This window comes from Pholis gunnellus (genome assembly GCF_910591455.1).
Source record: "Pholis gunnellus genome assembly, chromosome: 18".
Lineage (NCBI taxonomy): Eukaryota > Metazoa > Chordata > Actinopteri > Perciformes > Pholidae > Pholis > Pholis gunnellus.
Window position 1 is genome coordinate 19,455,226 of NC_136545.1, and position 18,778 is coordinate 19,474,003.

Genomic DNA, 18,778 nt, shown 5'->3' on the forward strand with positions numbered 1-18,778 from the left:
GTTGTGCACGAGTGTGTACGAGTGTTTACGTGTGTGTGTGCGTGTGTGTGTGTGCAACCTGACAGCCTGCCACACTATAGGGGTCCAAGTGAGTGTGAACTCTATTCGTTCCCACAGCTGCCATTAACAGACGGAATGAACAGCCTCTTGCTAATAAAGTGAATAAATAAATAACGCTTAAGAGGCCGTGTTTACTTCTTCCGTCTCTGTCGATTAGAGCGACTAAAAAACAACAAAAAAGCAAAGCAGGAAGAGTGCTGGGTTTCAGATTCTGTGTGTGTGTGTGTGTGTGTGGATTAACTTTTGTCAGTACAGTTTATTTACCTCAGTAATTACAGTCACTTCGGTGTATTGCTAGCTCATTGTGAACTCAGCTCGATGTTAAAGGTCGAGGACGGGCAATATTCTGTATTATTGTTTATTGTCAACAAGTCCCTGAAAAGAACGTCTCTCAATATTTCTGACTTCCTGTCTGAGGCTCTGCTCCAGCCTCATTGGTTCATTCATATATATTTTCTTTATTTTATATCATTTTAAAGAGATCGTGCACAGTTGCAGTTCTACAGGTTCCTACTGAAAATGTAAATTATTAAAAAGGTCTTAAAACTATAACTTTCTTTCTTAAAAAGGCTAAATAGTAATAAAAGGCTTTATATTAAAGGCCCTGTAATAAGCGTTAGTGAACAGGTAATAAAGCCCTTCCAAGTACTTATAAGATAACGTTATAATGTGATAATAACACTTTATAAGTGTTTATAATAGCATTATGAACACATTTACTGTTAGATTATAAGACATGTATAACCAACTTCTTGAAACTTGTTAACAGTTTGCTTAAGTACTTTATTAAAAGCCTTATAAGTTTCTTAAATTAGCATAAAACACATTTATTGAGTTTAACAACTTATGTCATTGTTCAACCTTTACTAAGTTGTTTTAGTTGCTTTACTAATATTAATACATCATTTATTAGCAGTTAACTATGCAAGTATTAACAGTTTACTAAGCTGTTTGCAGGTACTGGATCTAAAGCGAGAACATAAGGGTTAAATAGTCCTTTATTGTGCACTTAATAACATTTTATCAAATATTGTATTGCTATGCGATTCCTTTTTCAAGTTATTTTCATGCAAAAATGGTAGAAAATGCTGCCTTCAGCCTCTACAATATTGATATTTGCAGCTTTTCTCTGTATTAAATCATAAAGAACGGATTATCTTCTGGTTCTGGACTGAAAAAAACTAAACACTTAAAGACTTTGGAAGTGCAGCCGCTGGGATGGACGTTGTTTCTCGTGAGTGTTTGTGGCAGCAGGACGCTGAGTAAAAATAAACACAGAGATGAAGAAACATGTCAATCAATGACAGAGTGACGTGTTTTAATGAAGCTCTATGGATTTATTGACAATTAGACAAATATGGGTTATTATTAGACTCATCTTCAAGTTGTTTAAGTTGTAGTTAGAAGTGTACTTATAGGCAAATATCTTATCACGCGTCTGTCAATCAGCGCAGGTGTTTAGAGATCATGTTGCTGACGTTCTTATGTTTCATATGTCCTGATTTCTGAGGCTTCTTTAAGAACGTATATTGTGCGCAGCGTTCTTTGTAACAGCTATTCAATTCATTTAGAAAACGTTCAGTTAAATCACACACAATAGTGTCACTTATCTGCAGTGATATCAATGTTTGATCCGTCTGTCACTGAGATTCTTCCGCTCACCCCAAAACAATAGAGGTGAACGTGTGAAGGAAGGAGACATTTTTCAGGCACATTCAAGTATTTTTAGACTCAAAATATCATAATTTATACGACTTTAGGACAGCGAAAGAAACAAAGTATAGAGTATTTTAATAAATAATAAAACGATGATGCTTTAACATCCTATTCTATCTGTTCTCATCATACAACAGATACGTTCCCGATCATTTCCTGGTCAACTTTGGAGTAAGATCGAATATGTAACCAGTTAGTTTATAAGCAGCTGATTATTTCCAGAGGAAAACCGTCTCTATTCAAATAAAACCTGCAGAAAACATGATTGAACACCTCGCTGACTGAATGAAATGTGAAAATTGTAGTAATTAAAATATTTTCAGGACTTTCTTTGAGGGGATTTTTACTCATGACCTTAGCGTTTCTAAAAATGTTGGCCTCGCTGTCAAAGGCCAGAAAAACATCGCTGTTACTCTGGATAATCAAACACACCAATAATACTTTATTATTATTATTATTCATACATTCTTCAGACGCTTTGACGAACAAAAATGCAATTTCATTCAGGAATGGCAGAGACGGACGTTTCAAAAATCTCAAAAATATCTGCACGGCCACGAACAGTGAAGCTGCTCTTTCTTATAATTTGGGAGAAATGCTCCACGGAAAAAAAAGAAACAGGAACTAAAGCGACGTTTACGGTGCTTAAGCTGCTGATCCGACTACAAGAGGAAGAATGATGATGGAGGAGGAGGAGGAGGAGGAGGAGGAGGAGGAGGAGGAGAGTGTTTAGCTGCTGGTTGAAAGACTATAGCAGAGAGTATAGAGGAGTGAATGGAGACAGAGACAGAGGACGGAGGGAGGTGGAGGTGTGGGGGAGAAACAAGATGGAGAGAGACTGCCTGCACATACTGTCAAGGCAGTTAATATAAGGTGTGGAGATAAGGCCCCACAGACAAACATTGACCAAATCAGGCATTTCAGCAGCGCGGCCCCAGCTGTCAGTCAGCCTGAGAGACAGACCAACAATCAGCACTTTACCTCTGATAAGGGCTCTACTGGGCGCGTGCAGGAAATAGCCAATCTGCAGCAAGCCTGGCAAGGAGGGTGATGGAGGAGGAGGAGGCGGAGGAGGAGGAGGAGGAGGAGGAGGGCGGTGTGATGATGGAGAGTGAAGGGGTTAGAGGAGGGAGTGAATGTAGGGAGACAACAAGGGAGGGAAAGTGGCCTATAAATTTATAGAGAGAAATGTGGACCAAGAGTTCAGAGGAGAGGATAATACCCGAGAGACGGGAGGAGAGAAGGGGAAGAAAAGCAGGAAGATATTCCTCCACACCCACCCCGAGAGCGCTCACAGAGAAAGAGATTCTGTAGGGAATATATAGAAAGAAAGAGAGGTGTGACATCGGCTCCTAAAATAGTGTCTCTCCCCAGTTTTTTGTCACCTGGGAACAGCTTGCACGGCGCGAGTGTGAGAACTTGGTTTAGACCAACACCTTACATTAATGATTTGCCAACAGCTTTGACTAGCTCATTATTCAACGCGCCGCTCGCCCTGCCTCGCGCACAATAGCATCATTTCATCGTCTCTATTGATTAATGGTGCATATAGTGTGTGTGTGTGTGCACACAGCGTTCATTCACACGAGTGTGTGTGTGTGTGTGTGTGTAGCGCCTGAGTGAAGGATAACACTCCCTATTTAATGGAGGAGCCTGCGCTAGCCATGAAATTCCCTCATAACAAAATAAACACATCCAAAAAATGCTGGAGTGGATGCCTATGGAAATCCAAGGTGTGTGTGTGTGTGTGTGTGTGTGGGGGGGGCATGTTGGTAGCTTGGACCCACACTGACCCCTAGAGGTCACACGAGGAACTGCAGCCTGGGAGCAAGTGTGTGTGTGGAGATAAATTCCCGGCCGTTTACCTTTGTCAAACACATTTAGTTTCCTCCGAGCAAAACGGGGGCGAGCACCCAGCAGCTGGCGAGTATTTATTTATTTCACGGAAGTGGAGTCAGAGGGGAGTCTGGGCCTGCTTGAATCACAAACCACACACACACACACACACACACACACACACACACACCTCCATTAACCGTGACCACTGATAACAGGAGGAATTGAGCTAATCACCGAGGGCCCCTGTTTGTATTCTCGTTTGTGTTCGCACGCGTTGATGTGCAGGATGGGGAGGATGGGGGGGATGGGGGGCAAAACACCAGGAAAAAAACAGGCGAGGAGGGCGGGGTGTTTCGTGTGTGAGCAAAAAAAGGGTTAAGTTCCTCCCCGGTCGCATGCTGCTTTCTCTTGCTCTGTCAAGCCCCATTAAACCTGCTACACCACAGCAATAAGGTGCCATCAATTACAGGCCCGCTGCCATCAACGCAGAGCGCAGAGGAGAGAGGCAGCGGCACATAAACAGGACAAACGGCCACATAAAGAATAGAAAATAGAAAATATATATATGGGCCCTGCAGCTACATAAAAAGCCCTGCAGACGGCTGAACACGCGAGCCTCACTTGAGAGGTGGAACCATCAGTCTGGTTGTGAATGAGAAGCTTTGTTTCCAGCATTCGGCTTCACTTTTCATTCATGATAGCAGCAGAAAGGAGAGATTTGGGCTCCACTGGGCGGTGATGTTAATTGCAGCGTGCTTCTGCTGCCCCCATGTGATAGCTGGGAAACCATTCAGGCAGCAGCATCAAATTCCACACTTGAAAAAGCATTTTTAAAATGATCCTTTTATAGTTAAGCACACAGCCAACGGGGCAGAAGAGAATAGAAATCAATTAGACCATCGCAGGTGGAGTCCGATCAAGAGCAGCGAGCGCTGGTGTTCGTCTCCAAGAAGAAGAAGAAGAAAGACAGACAGACCACGACTACTCGGAGCTGTGCTGGTAGATTGTTGCAGAAGCAAAGATTTCTTTGTTGTCGTATTGAGTAGTTGAATGTGACGCTCTGTGCGAGTCATAAAACAACAGGAAGTGAACACAGTTATGACAATACAAGCGTCAGAGATTCAAAGGAAGGAAGAAGTATCTTCTGTCCAGCGTCAAAAGCTTCTAAAATCTGTTGCATGTTCAGAGATAACTGGGTCTTAAATGAGACGCGGATGTTTAAAGATAAAAGTATTTGATACGTCTGTATGTAATGTTTTATGTGTAAAAACAGAGAGTGAGGAATCAGATTGTTGCTTCCTGAACAAAACAATAAAAAGGATCAAATCAAGGAGGGATGTTGTTATTGGATTTATTTGAGATGAATCGTTATATAAAAAAGTTGCACATTGAATACAGACAGTTCCAGTAGAAAACCTAAATATGTTAGAATATGTTTGTCGCAGTAACATCTGAGCAGACGGGCTTTCTTACAGCCCGTTAGAACTTTAAAGGGTTGGTTCACCAGACAAACAGATAAAACATCTTCAGTGTCTGTCGGTCGTGCAGGTCACAGACCTCACTGAGTTTTCATTGGAACAGTTTGTTGAACCAAAGTAGTTCCTTTAAAAACTAGAGTGCTGCACAGCGTCACATTGATTACCTCCACAGAAAGCTAACGGGATTGTTCTCTTTGCTTTTGGATCTTAAGCCAACGTAAACACAATGAAGTCACATGACTTCACGTCTCCACCACTAAGATAAAAGGCTTTTTTAAGACACGTAAAAGCTTTTCAGGTCTCATTCCTGCAGCACTCTATTAAGCAGGAGGTGAAAGGTGATGAAGCTACTTTAGCTCTGATATCTCACCACACAGACATGTTTCTAGAGGACTCACGCTCTGAGTCGTTATCGCTGATTAATCTCTACAAAGATGCTCCTTAGAACTCCTGAACTTAAGAAGCATCATGTTTTTAAGTTTTCCTCAGTGTCAAAGTAATCCAGTGATGGTTGTCTGTACATTCATGGCTACAACGCAACCGCTAACAGCTAACTGGGCACACCTTTAAAAACAGGCCAGTTAGCCAAAATGTAAACAAGTGTTAGACTCTGAGGACCCCTGATTCAGCGTTATCTGGACCGTGTTCCTGGAGAGACGGTCGATATGTTGAGCTGTAAGCAGCGCTGACAGAAACCGGTGAACCAACCCTTCAAAACACAAGCCCACAGTAAAACATACAGAAACTTAAAATGTTGTAACTATGTACAGGAGGTCTGGCGTTGACCTCACGTGGAGTTGATCTGCGAGGAGGAGCTGCTGCTGCCGGAGCTCTTGGTCTTCTGCCCTCTGGTGGCGCTCGGCTGCCGCTGCACTCGCTGGCCGGAAGCCTCTCTGCTCTTCTCGCTGTGGCTCGCTCCAGCTTTACTGCGCACTGCTGACACAAAAGAGAGGAAACGAGACGAGGTTAAGGAAAGCAGAGGAGCTCTGAGATGCTGCGACCGTTGGTTCACATGTTCCAAACAACGTGGACGATGGAAATGAAGAAATGCATTTCACATACAGACAAAAAAGGAAACTGTTGCAACTCCGTACCTTCTTTTAGATGAAGTTCACAGCACTGCACATCAACACTGCATCGTTTATTATAACGGGGACCAAAAAGGGCTTTTATGTGATAACTCAGTGCGTCTCCAGAGCCTTAAAGTGACTCTGTGTTACATTTGAAGGAAGAAATTACTAATTCTAAGGGTTGTGTATCGACCAGAACGATACGATTCAATACATAGCGATGTATTTAGATACTGCAAGCAAGAAGATATGTTGTGACTCTTTAACATCTAATTTTAGGAAAACTGTCGCAGTATAAAGAATAGAGAGGAAATCAGGAACTGCAGGTTGCTACTGCACACGTGCAAACTAGTGCTGAGGTTAAACACTCTGGTGCACACAGTTTCATTCCTGATAATGTTATAATGTGAACATCAAATCAGTGAGCAGTACAGTGCTGCTGGGCTAAATAAAGGTTTCATCTTTCTAGTCCACACACACACACACACACACACACACACACACACACACACACACACACACACACTTTCCACTCTACACCATGAAATGAGGACATCACGGCATGCGTTTTTTTTGGCACGATCCGGTCCATGCAGTGAGGTTTACGCAACCCTTTAGATATAAAAAGACAGATGGAGGTGGAGGACAAGGTGCAGCAGGTGGGGGACCTTGAGAGTGAGGAGAGCTAGCGTCTTGGGGGCCGTAGACCACAATCTTAGTGTTGACCCTTGTGGCCCTGGAGCCAGACGCTGAGGGGGCGGCTGCAGAAGGCTTAGGGCTCTTTCCAGAAACCAAAGAGTCCTCTTCTTCAGTAAACAGGAAGCAGAATTCAACGGGGGATAGAAAAGGAAATTAGAAAGCAGCGTGACGTGCACACATGACCATCTACATCTTTATCCTCCGTCTTCAGTTCACCTCCAGCGAGGTGGAAAACCTCACTTTGGGGTGGAGTGAAGGTGGAGGGGGGGCGGGGGGGGGGGGGGGGGGTTAGTGAGGGGATTAGGACTACAGTGAGTTCAGTACTTAAGTGAAGGAATGTGAATATTTCACATGCTGGAGAAGGGAAGTGAGAAGCAAAGAGCAGAGGAAGAATAACGAGAGCAAACTGAAGAGTAAAGGTGAAAAGAAAAGATTTTAAAAAGCTCTTGAAGTCGTCGCCTTCTCTACGCTTTGTCGTGAAGCTGTGAGCCTTTCAGACCTTGAGCTCTTTTCACAAACTCTCTCCAGCACTCAACACCGTGGTGTCAGGAAGCAGAGTGGTTTCCATTCGTCACAGTTTGTGTTATTTATTCTCACTGATTCTCACTTTTGAGAGAACCAAAAGGGGGCAATAAGGGGAGATTTGCAGGACGCTTAATTTAGCCAAATAAAAGGAAATATTACATATCACATGTAGTATATTCCCAATAAGTATACGACCAGCAACACTTTTCACAGCACACATTTTCCCTTGTTGTTGCAGAAACATTTCATTACATTGTTCCATTCCTGTGACGCTTTGGCTGTGTGTGAATTCAACTGACACAAGTAAACGGCTGCGTTTCTTAAGGAAACCTTTGAAGGCCAAATTCCAGTGTTCCCTAAGCTATTGTTAACTCTTACAGAGGAGCAATAGAACGCTTCCTGACTGGAAACAGTGCAAACTGGCGTGGGATATACACAGCCCAGTACAGGAGGGCTCTGCAGCGGATTATTGCAATCGTTGGTACCGAGCATCAGTGATATTGGTGATATATAGATATAGATATATATATATATATATATAGAAAGATATATATTAAAAGACAGAACGCATCCAGTCAGAGCCTGTAACCGTCCTCATTCACATCCCCCTCTACAACCGACACTCTGACATGATGATGAATCATCATTTTGTGCCTTAATTGCTACGTGGAAGTCTCAAAATGTTCACATCTATAAAATGCAACACAATGCATTGTGGGATTGTTGGCAGAAAGTAGTGTGCATGTTTCATACTACGTACTAACTCTATACACAGTAGACTCGTTCAAGATGAGCCAGGCCTGCACAGGTGCATGCTGGGTAGATTTGTGTCCGACTTGATCAGGACCAAGCCCCCAACTTCCGGGTCCATCGTGTGATGCCATTGAGCCCAAAAGAAAAGACTTCTTCCCATAGACTTACATTGAGAAAGATACGTTTGTAACTCAGCTGCTCTCCGCCGACTGCAAGACCCAAGGCATGATGGGAAACGCCTGATCGAAGAGCTGATTGGTCCTTAGCTTAAACCACAAACACTGCATTTTGTACTTTAACGTAGCTTTAATGGTACCAGTGACGCCTGTGCTTTGCTGTGTTAAAGGCCTGTTACACCTCCCTCACTGCCGTGCTAGTTTTTCTTGGACCAGCTCACACCTGGACCCTGGACCATGAAGACTCTCTCTGATCCCTCTGCAGACACTGACCTCTGGCCTCTGTAGGTGCTGTGGTGGTGCCGACGGCGGCGTGGGAGACGGTTGAAGACTCCCCAACACCGCAGCCTTCGGCGACCCTCTGACCCGCACACATCGCCTTCAGGGTCTGGAAGACCGCCTGAGGAGCCACGTTCATCTTTAAGAGGTCCACTATGATCCTGATGAGGGAAAGAAGAGGACAAGAATGTGAAAACCAGGATCCATTGCTCAGAATCCACGTTTTTCTGCAGGTTTGATGACTCTTACTTGAAGACCTCCTGGTCCACAGTGATGCCTGCAGCCTGAGTTAGCTCAAACAGCTCAGCTTCTTCAGCACTGAGGACTTTCTTCTTCTTGATGGCATATTTCTGCACGTTACTGGTGACCACCAGCGCGGGCGAGTCTGGGGCGGAGGGCAACGTCTGCTGCGGTGGTTGAGACATCAGTGGGCGAATACTTGAGAGTTGGATGTGGATGGGAGGGATGAATAACAATAAATAAGGTGAATTAATATGTAATAAAAACAAGCTCAACAACTATTTTAGTGAAAATATAAAACACCTACCGTTAAATGAGCGGTAACGGGTCAACGGAAAAGAGTCTCATTCGCCACAACAGTCCCTTCTTGCTTGCTGGTGTTAAGGCGAGGCGCGCTGTAATTACGTCATCAATATTAGACAAACCGTGTTGTCCTTTGGTACTTGTAGTCAGCACAATATTTATTTTTTACAGAGTATTTAACCGAATATAACCAAATTATGATTTATTTTCATCTGTGTTGGGAAAAGTATTTCGATATGAGTCAGCTAAATAGTCGAAAATCGACTTTGTGGCACTGCGCATGCGCTTCAATGCAGGATGTCGATGGCATCGCAAAGTTTCTACTACATTAACTTCATTAAATCCTAAACTAAAGTGTATATCTTTACGTGAAGAACTAAAAACGTTTACATTAAAAAGTTAAACAATTTTTCTGTAAACCTTCATATTTATGAGTATGTTGTAATAATAATAAATAATAAAAAATTAAAACAAGTTTCTAGTACAATATGTACGTAACATTATCGGCATCTTATCAATAAAATGTAATGTATGACACAATAAGGATCAGTACATTGTGTTCTTACAAGAAAAGAAAAACACAAAAGACGAAAGAACGGCATCGTATGGCTCACCGAGCGAAACCGGAAGTGCTTGCGGGATTGTCCTCTCGCACCTGCTCAAACCTCTGCGCTGTCGTCCAAGAATGGCCGCTGCCGCAGCAGGAATAAACAAGCAGGGCGCCGTAGCGACGATGGAGCCCTGTATCCGACACGGGAGGGGAGCTCACGGAGGCTCGGTGAAGGTCGTTAATGTTGTCACTAAAAAAAATCCACATATGCGTTACGTTCGTTGTGATTTATTGTTGTTGTTGTTTGCACGAAAGGCTCGACAGCAGCCTCTTCTTCGTGGCTTCTGATTTTGGGTGAATGCTGCTGCGTTGGCGTCACTTTGGGGATGCCAAACAGTCAGCTAGTTTTTATAGGAGCTACGTGCATACGTATTACTCATTTATTTAATGATTAGCTTTTATTATATTCGTGCAAAAAACACCCAATATTTGTGGTTCCAGCATGCTAACAGTTAGCTGGCGTCGCTAGCTTTATGTTGCCATTTAGGTCGACTGCAGCTCCTCTTGAGTGGCAGTGACGCGATGCGCAGCGTGCGTGCGCGTTATAATCTGCTCTCTGAATTATGTTTACCAGATGTCAATATTTGTTTTAAGATCACCAGCTAGTAATCAGAAGGGTTACTTATCTGAAACGCTATGAGTCAAAGGGAAACTACTTGACCATCCTTGAAGAGCATCCCTTTAAATGAACTCCCATAAATCAGTGCCAGCCAATTAAGATGTCTTCCATCTCTGCACCAGTTACTGTCACAGACAAAAGATGTGTGTGGAAATCAATAAGTGTGTGTGTGTGTTCACCCACAGGTGCTGGAGTGTGGAGTGTGTGAGGACGTCTTCTCTCTCCAGGGAGACAAGGTCCCTCGTCTCCTCCTCTGTGGTCACACCGTGTGCCACGACTGCCTCACCCGGCTGCCGCTCCACGGCCGGGCGGTGCGCTGCCCCTTCGACAGACAGGTCACCGAGCTGGGTGAGTCTGAAAACACCTGTTACCAGTTGAAACGGATGATGTGAACCAGTTTCTGCTGCTTCAGGACTCCAGAGAACTAGTGCGTCTTCTCTTAACCAGCACGGCACGAACATCCCAGAACCAACAGAGAACCTTAAACACAACATGTTGGGACTTTGTTGTCACTTTGAAACAGACTGATATTTTTCCTGGAAAGTTGTCAAAAGTCACGTGTAGGTTAACCACTACAAAACACATTTAATTTGTTGTTTTCTCTGTTTTGAGGTTGGAACTCTTCTTCTTCTTCTACACATCTTTGTAGGTGATTCTGGAGTTTGGGGTCTGAAGAAGAACTTTGCTCTTCTTGAACTCCTGGAGCGACTCCAGAATGGAGCGAGCAACCAGTCGGGGATGGCGGAGGACGCCCTGAAAGGCATGGGAGAAGTAAGCCAACCGATATTTACCCGATGGGACACGTCTACGTTCGCACCTCTCGCTCACCATTCTCCCCCTTTCCTCCCCCCCAACTAGTGTATAATCCGCTGTGACGAGGACGAGAGACACACGGCCTCCATGTACTGCACCGTGTGCGCCACCCACCTGTGTGCCGAGTGCTCCCAGCTCACCCACTCCACCCGCACGCTGGCCAAACACCGCCGGGTGCCGCTGGCCGACAAGCCGCACGAGAAGACCCTGTGCCACCAGCACCAGGTCCACGCCATCGAGTTCGTCTGCCTGGAGGAGGCCTGTCAGTCGGGGCCGCTCATGTGCTGCGTGTGCAAGGAGTACGGCAAGCACCAGGGGCACAAGGTGAGCTACGGTCCGCGTGTTAGAGACCCTTAATCCAAAGAGGACAAGCTCACGTGGTCCTTTTTTTCTTTTCAGCACGCTGTCCTCGAGTCTGAAGCGAATCAGATCCGTGCGTCCATTCTGGACATGGCTCACTGCATCCGCACCTTCACAGACGAAGTGTCCGAGTACTCGAGGAAGCTGGTGGGCATCGTGCAGCAGATAGAAGGCGGGGAGCAGATAGTGGAGGACGGTGTCGGCATGGCGCACACCGAGCACGTAAGATGCGGTCGCAGCACTTTCATGTCAATAAAAGCAATTTCTTCCCCCCCCCCGGCGTTGACGCCCCCCCCCCCTTCAATGCCTTCTCCAGGTCCCCGGCACGGCAGAGAGCGCTCGGTCCTGCGTCCGGGCGTACTTCGCGGACCTCCACGAGACTCTGTGCCGGCAGGAGGAGATGGCGCTGAGCGTGGTGGACGCTCACGTCAGGGAGAGGCTGATCTGGCTGAGGCAGCAGCAGGAGGACATGACCATCCTGCTGTCGCAGGTCTCCACCGCCTGCATGCACTGCGAGAAAACACTGCAACAGGTAGGACACCGGAACACTGAACTGGTTTCCAGTATCGGGGCTGATGCACGTGTGATACGGTGTGTGTGTGTGTGTGCGCCGCTTCTGTCCGGTTGTAGGACGACTGCAGAGTCGTGCTGGCGAAGCAGGAGATCAACTGTTTGCTGGAGACGCTTCAGAAGCAGCAGCACCAGTTCACGGAGCTGGCGGATCACATCCAGCTGGACGCCGGCATCCCCGTCACCTTCACTAAAGTACGCACCAGCCGCCCACTCGTGTAGCGCGCTCCACCCGGGTGTTTTATCCAGTATGTAACACTGGAACAACGTGCTCTGGTTTTTTTCAGGACAACCGGGTCCACATCGGTCCGAAGATGGAGATCCGCGTCGTGACTCTCGGGCTGGACGGAGCGGGAAAAACCACGATCCTCTTCAAGCTGAAACAAGACGAGTTCATGCAGCCCATCCCGACCATCGGTAGATCCATTCAACACAGTTTATAATGAATCCACGAGAATAAGAAAGCTCTTCCTCTAAATAAAGCCTGTTTTTAAATCTGCCTTTTTCAAAGGTTTCAATGTGGAGACGGTTGAATATAAGAATTTGAAATTCACCATCTGGGACGTGGGTGGAAAGCACAAGCTGAGGCCTCTCTGGAAGCACTATTATCTGAACACCCAAGGTACAGCTGGGCCTTCCACCCATCCACTAATTGGACGCATTAAATCTTTTCTCCTTAACTCTCGTGCATCACATGTTTAAAATATGACAGCTGACGTATTTCTCACAGTAACTGCTGGAAGGTAAATCTTTACGTCTCTCTCTCGTTTCTGTTCAGCGGTGGTGTTCGTGATCGACAGCTGTCACAGGGACCGACTGATGGAGGCTCACAGCGAGCTCGCCAAACTACTGACGGAGAAAGAGCTCAGAGACGCCTTGTTGCTCATCTTTGCTAACAAACAGGTACTGAAAAGAAACCTGTAGACGGAGACGCACCCTTATTTGTCCAGCCTTGTTGTCCTCAGTCATCTCAGATGTTGAGTCTATTTCTTGGCTGATAAAGTAGATCCGTTGTCTTGAGCTCAGAGTCTCTCTCTCTCTGCAGGACGTTCCCGGCGTCGTGTCCGTGGAGGAGATGACGGAGCTGCTGAGCCTCCACAAGCTGTGCTGCGGGAGGAGCTGGCACATCCAGGGCTGCGACGCCCGCAGCGGGATGGGCCTCCACGAGGGGCTGGACTGGCTCTCCAGGCAGCTGGTGGCCGCCGGCGTCCTGGACGTCGCCTAACCGTTTAAAAAAAAAAAAAAAAAACCCGTCTCCGAGCCCTGCTCACCGCTTCTCCCTCCACCTGATGTTACCTTTAAGACTGCGGCCTAAAGCCTCATCTTTTCCTTCTTTGTGCACCGATGTGGGCGGAGAGAACAAAAGATGTAAATACTTTCTCTAACGTCACTGAATCAGAACAAGAAAAACTACAAAAAACCCCAAAACACGAGTTAAAACTTTAAACTGCCGTCCTGCTTCATGTGAGGCAGCTTAGCTCATTAGCTTTTCTTTGTTCCAACACCTTTGATCTTCTAGCATCTATAGCTAGCCGACCGTAAAGCGATCACAGCGCTCCCTCTGTACTTCCTCTCTCACGGTACTCATCACAACCACCTCCATGTGTGACGGTAATCTTAACTTAAAGCAGAGTAGTGTGTAGTGTTAGTATCATTTACGTACCTTCTGTTGGTTCAGTATACTCGGACAAACACGTCGTATAATCCTGAGAAATGACCTTTTAAGCTGCGTTCGGTGTTCAGACGGGACGGAGAACTGAAGGTCAAACGTTCACACTCGTCTAATGTGAGCAGTCGATGCTTCACCGGCTCTCAACTTGTTGTTTATGTGAACCTATTTAATGCCACAGCTGGTCTTGAAATGGCGCACCGGTAGAGTTTTCTGTTACAGAACAAACCTTATTTATGAGCGGGAACGTTACTTTTTTTTTTTTATTATTACGCACCGATTCTGCCTCCGTTTTCTTGTGGAGCCTCTGATGCACTCGTTTGCTTCCTCAATACACTTTGATTTGGGAAATGAACGACCTGCTGTTTAAGACTCTGAGGATTAATCTCTCCGCAAATATAATATTCAGATTTATCTCCCATGTCCCTTTTGTGTGTGTGTGTGTGTGTGTGTGTTCAGGAGATGGAACACCGTTAATCAGCAGCCTTCAGTAATGATGTAATGTGAAACTTTCAGCCTAAACACTGACACTTGTCTTGTTATTAAGGACCCATTCTTTGACTTCATCTTTATTCATTGCTGTGTAATGTTTACTACATGTATCTATGTATAAAAATACTAATAAAATAAATAAATAAATGCACGTGTGAAAAGCATTTCCACATAGTTTGTGAAAACATTTGTTTTTGTTGAGACGTAGAAGCACAACGCGCATCAAACCTTTGTTACCAGTGGACTTTAAATGGCTTTTGTAAAATGATTCACGATGTTGTTGCTGTAAAATAAACTGACTGACCTGATTTGTCCGGCTGCTGCAGTTTATTATTATTAAACCCCAAATAATTCTGACTGAAGTCTCGCTCCACAAACATTCTTTAATAACTCATTCTGGTAAAAAACGATGACTGTACAGGACACGGAGAGGACGTACGATCACTTCACGGTGATGTTGATGATGCTGATGTCTTCGTACGGTTTGTCGGTCTTGGGGTTCACTTTGAGGTTGGAGATCCTCTGGACCGCCTCCATGCCTTTAGTGCACCTTCCAAACACCGTGTGCTTGTTGTCGAGCCACGGCTGAGGGACGAAACACGAGGAGTTGTTAACGACACCGTCTGGTAAACATCGCAGCAGCTTTACGTCGGACATTTTCTCTTTCAGGCTGCTTCTCTGCTGAAGCTTTTAGTTAATGACTGTTGTGAGCACGAGAGTCCTTCCTCGGGTCCTCATCAATTAAATCATTTATCAGCGAGGCAACAGAATGTCGTGATCTATTTAAACAACTTCCAACATTTAATTCCTCATTTGCTCACCAGGGATTGACAAAACTTTACGGGGGTCACCAGGCTCTCTCCACTTAAGACCGAAAATGTGATGAAACTAACAAAAAACTGCTAATTCTCATAAAATATGTACGGTGGTTAAATGTTAATACTGTACGCTGTTAAAAGCATCTTCACAGTGGCTCGTTCAGAGTTTCATAGTTCTTTAAGCCTCTGAGGATGCTGTGGTTGATTATTTTTAACTTTAAGACAGAACCGGGCCAGCCATTTCCCCTTTTAGAGACGGTATGCTAAGCTAGCTGTAGCTTCATATTTACAGTGCTGACACGAGAGTCCCTCAATCTTCTCACTGAACTCTCAGCCAGAAAGCAAATACACAAACTATTGCTTTAAGTAACAGATGTTGTTAAGCATGTTCTGAGGCGGTTCTAAATCTGTTCGCAGAGATAGAACAAACAGAAATATGAAAATATTGATTTGTATGTAAAACTTTTCACATTTTAAGCACAGTGTGTGAATGAGGCCTCGTGTCTCTCCTCTGAACCTGAGACCAGCATGAAGGACTTACAGTCGGTACGACGGTGACGAAGAACTGTGACCCGTTGGTGCCGGGGCCTCCGTTGGCCATGCTGAGCGTGTACGGGCGGTCGTGCCTCAGCGTGGCGTGGAACTCGTCCTCGAACTCTCCCCCCCAGATGCTCTCCCCCCCCATGCCTGTGCCCGTGGGGTCTCCCGTCTGGATCATAAAGCCCTGCACAACGACAGAGACAGAGGGTTAGACCCGGCTCAGAGCGGAGTCAGATCGGTGGACGAGTCAAAGAGAACCAGACCTTGATCACGCGGTGGAATATGTGGCCGTTGAAGTAGCCGTTCCTGCTGTGAACACAGAAGTTCTCCACAGTTTTGGGGCATCTATAAAAACAAAGAGGAAAGCGGTGTTTGTATCTAATAAAGTGCGAGGAGACTTCTGAACAAACACACAATGTCCTCCAGAACGTACTCTACGGGGAAGAGCTTGATGTGGATGTCCCCCATGGTGGTGTGGATGATGGCGCTGTCAGACACTCTCTTGGGGCCCTCGGCCTGCGTGGCGGCCATCACCTCCTCCTTCGAGGGCTTCTCGTTGAAGATGTCTCTGTCCGAGTCGGCGCTCTTTGTGTCCTCCGGTTCTCTCTTTGAGAACTTAAGTTAGGAAAGAAAACAATGAGAATTAAGACAGCGAGGAGTAGAACTACCTGGAATAACCGCCTCCCTTTCATTTGATCCTCGTAGACATCTGAAACGTGAACGGCGTGTTCCCTCACCATGTAGAAGCGGTTCTTCTTAAACGCGGTGCAGAAGATGGTGGGGTCCTGTTCCATGTTGTCCAAGGCGGGGTTGTCGGAGGCCTTCATCTCCACCGTGGGAGCCACGTGCATGGCCTTAGCGATGCCCTGGAACAGACCGAGCTGCACCACGCGGATGTTCTCCAGCTTCCCGAGGATCCGCACACACCTGGGGAACATTTATCTGATATTTGACCTCAACTAGAGAGACTTCACATCCAGGTAGTGGGACAGACGGATCACAGTCGTACCTGTTGGTTTCCACGTTGATGACTTTGATGCCCAGCATCGTCCCGTAGAGCACGAAGTGTCCGGTCTCGTCAAAGATGATGTTGGTGAGTCGGATGCCGTCCACCTTCTCCAGCTCTCTCTCCACAGCCATCCGCCTCCCGAACTCCATGTCGGGCAGCTGCTGCTTCATCTGCTGCAACTCTGTGAACATCTGGAAGGACGAAGCAGCTCCGATTAGCATCACGAACATCGTTAATAAATGGCACATCGATAGTTATGTGAAGTTATTTATTTTAGTTTTAACAAACAATGCTGAACTCACAGTTAACGACTCGTCGAACACTCTCATCAGTTTCCCGGTGAGGAAGCGGAAGATCCGGACTTTCCTGTCGGAGGCAATGGTGGCCATCTTCCTCCCGTCGGAAGAAAAGGCGAGGCTGGTGGGATACGTCTTGTGTTTCGCAAATTCATACAAGTCCGTGCCCGTTTTGTATTCCCACTGCACATACTTGGGGAACCTGAATTCATTCCGGAGGCCGGTCCAGTATTCCAGCATCCCGGCTTTGTCGGCAGAGACGATGACTCTAAATTTGGGGTTCAGGCGGATTTGGGCGAGCGGCGAGGAGTGCATCTTGTCGAAGACGTGGAGCGGCTCGTTGCCTCCCCGTCCGTCGTAGACGAAGATCTTCCCCGTGGATTTCTCCGAGCACGCCACCGCGGAAATCGCATCTCCGGGATTGTAGATCCACTCAGACTGGCCCGGGTGAAAGCTACACAGAGGAGAGGAAATCCATGAGCAACACTCTGTCCTTTATGTGTTCACATGAAATACAATAACTCTGCAATAACAACTCACCCCAACTTCAGCATGTTGATCATGTCAAAGTTGACGACGTCAAATACTTTCATGGCCTGATCATCGCCGACAGAACAGAGAAGAGCTCCTTCAGAGCTGACAGCAATGCTTTCTATCACACCTGCAGGAAACACCAAAAACACAAAGTCAGTACTCACCGTTATATTTGAGGATACAATGCAAAGAGCAAACACTGAAACGCACTGCAGGGGAGCCAGCACTATAAACTGAACGCTTACCGAGATGGCTACGAAAGTGTTTGACAAACTCTATCCCCTCGTCTTCCCTCTTCTTCCAAAACTTGACGTGGCCATCTTGGCTGGCTGTGATAATGAAGTCTGTCCTGAGAAGAGAAAAACATTGAAATAACTTCAAATAAATAAAATGCAAACGTGCTTAAATATGTTTAGATGTAGTCACCATAAATCTGTCCCATAGAGCTCTACGGTGAGGTTTATTGTGACACCATAGAGCTCTACGGTGAGGTTTACTGTGACACCACTTACTTGGAACAAACTATCTGTGTGATAACGTCTCTGTGCATGTAGCTCCGTTCATACATCGCAGCTGCGGGGAGGTTGTCCAGATAAACACGCTCATACTCGAGTACTGAGGAGAATAACAAAACACAAACACACAACAGTTAGCGGGAGTTTGGTTAGCATGGTTAGCATTGTTTAGCAGGTAGTCACGTATGAACCAAACATGTGTGGAGGTATCTGACTACCAGAGACGAACCTTTTCTTTTCTTCGTCGTGGTAGCTTCGCTTGGCATGGGTCCGACCCACTCTTCGTCTTCTCCTTTCCCTTCTTCATCCTGGTCGTCTTCGGCTTTTCGCTTAAGTTCCACATTGTTTTCAGCCTCCGCCATTGCTGCCAATCTCCCGTGTTGTCCCTCCTGGATTACGGTACTTCCGTTTCGTTCGGAGTCTCGTTTTCTGAATTATTTCTAACTGGTTTTCAGGCAAACTATATTAAAACCATCAAAATATTAAATTAATTAGGTTAACTATTTATGTTTAAAAAATATATATATATTTTTTTTTATTAAGAAATAAAATTCGGACACACAGCAACGTCCACCGCGTATTTCTACCGGTCCCAACATAAATTAGTGTTCTTCCAACCACAACAACAACAACAACAACAACAACAACAACAACAACAACAACAACAACAACAACAACAACAACAGTCTAATACGTATTTTATATATCACATCTGTATCAGGATTTAGCTGTTCAACTTTAAGTATTTTAACTGCAGTGGAACTAAAGTACTCATATGTTTCCGAGGGTGTGTTG

General features: G+C 45.7%; 3 protein-coding genes across 4 annotated transcripts; 1 reads left to right on the plus strand and 2 right to left on the minus strand.

Annotated features, from left to right (window-relative positions):
- Window positions 1-4,962: 4,962 nt before the first annotated feature.
- mzt2b (mitotic spindle organizing protein 2B) lies at window positions 4,963-9,882 on the minus strand. Of its 2 annotated transcripts, none has more exons than XM_079178787.1 (5): window positions 9,753-9,882; window positions 9,143-9,230; window positions 8,845-9,033; window positions 8,590-8,756; window positions 4,963-6,026 (listed from the first exon to the last, which is right to left on the minus strand). In XM_079178787.1, the coding sequence occupies exons 3-5, from the start codon at window positions 9,018-9,020 to the stop codon at window positions 5,881-5,883; spliced, it is 489 nt and encodes a 162-aa protein (XP_079034913.1). In that variant the 5' UTR covers window positions 9,021-9,033; window positions 9,143-9,230; window positions 9,753-9,882; the 3' UTR covers window positions 4,963-5,880. The 2 variants fall into 2 exon arrangements, with proteins under 2 accessions (XP_079034913.1, XP_079034912.1); XM_079178786.1 differs by having other exon boundaries at window positions 4,963-6,029.
- trim23 (tripartite motif containing 23) lies at window positions 9,809-14,579 on the plus strand. Its single transcript, XM_079178785.1, has 11 exons — window positions 9,809-9,922; window positions 10,553-10,715; window positions 11,017-11,138; window positions 11,226-11,504; window positions 11,580-11,762; window positions 11,857-12,072; window positions 12,171-12,305; window positions 12,398-12,527; window positions 12,622-12,732; window positions 12,889-13,013; window positions 13,156-14,579. Exons 1-11 carry the CDS (start codon window positions 9,824-9,826, stop codon window positions 13,333-13,335), a joined length of 1,743 nt encoding a protein of 580 aa, XP_079034911.1. The 5' UTR covers window positions 9,809-9,823; the 3' UTR covers window positions 13,336-14,579.
- On the minus strand, window positions 13,342-18,360 carry ppwd1 (peptidylprolyl isomerase domain and WD repeat containing 1). The gene is made up of 11 exons (XM_079178784.1): window positions 18,213-18,360; window positions 17,981-18,083; window positions 17,714-17,817; window positions 17,475-17,595; window positions 16,941-17,388; window positions 16,639-16,829; window positions 16,367-16,556; window positions 16,063-16,244; window positions 15,893-15,974; window positions 15,631-15,813; window positions 13,342-14,856 (listed from the first exon to the last, which is right to left on the minus strand). The coding sequence occupies exons 1-11, from the start codon at window positions 18,343-18,345 to the stop codon at window positions 14,713-14,715; spliced, it is 1,881 nt and encodes a 626-aa protein (XP_079034910.1). The 5' UTR covers window positions 18,346-18,360; the 3' UTR covers window positions 13,342-14,712.
- Window positions 18,361-18,778: the final 418 nt, after the last annotated feature.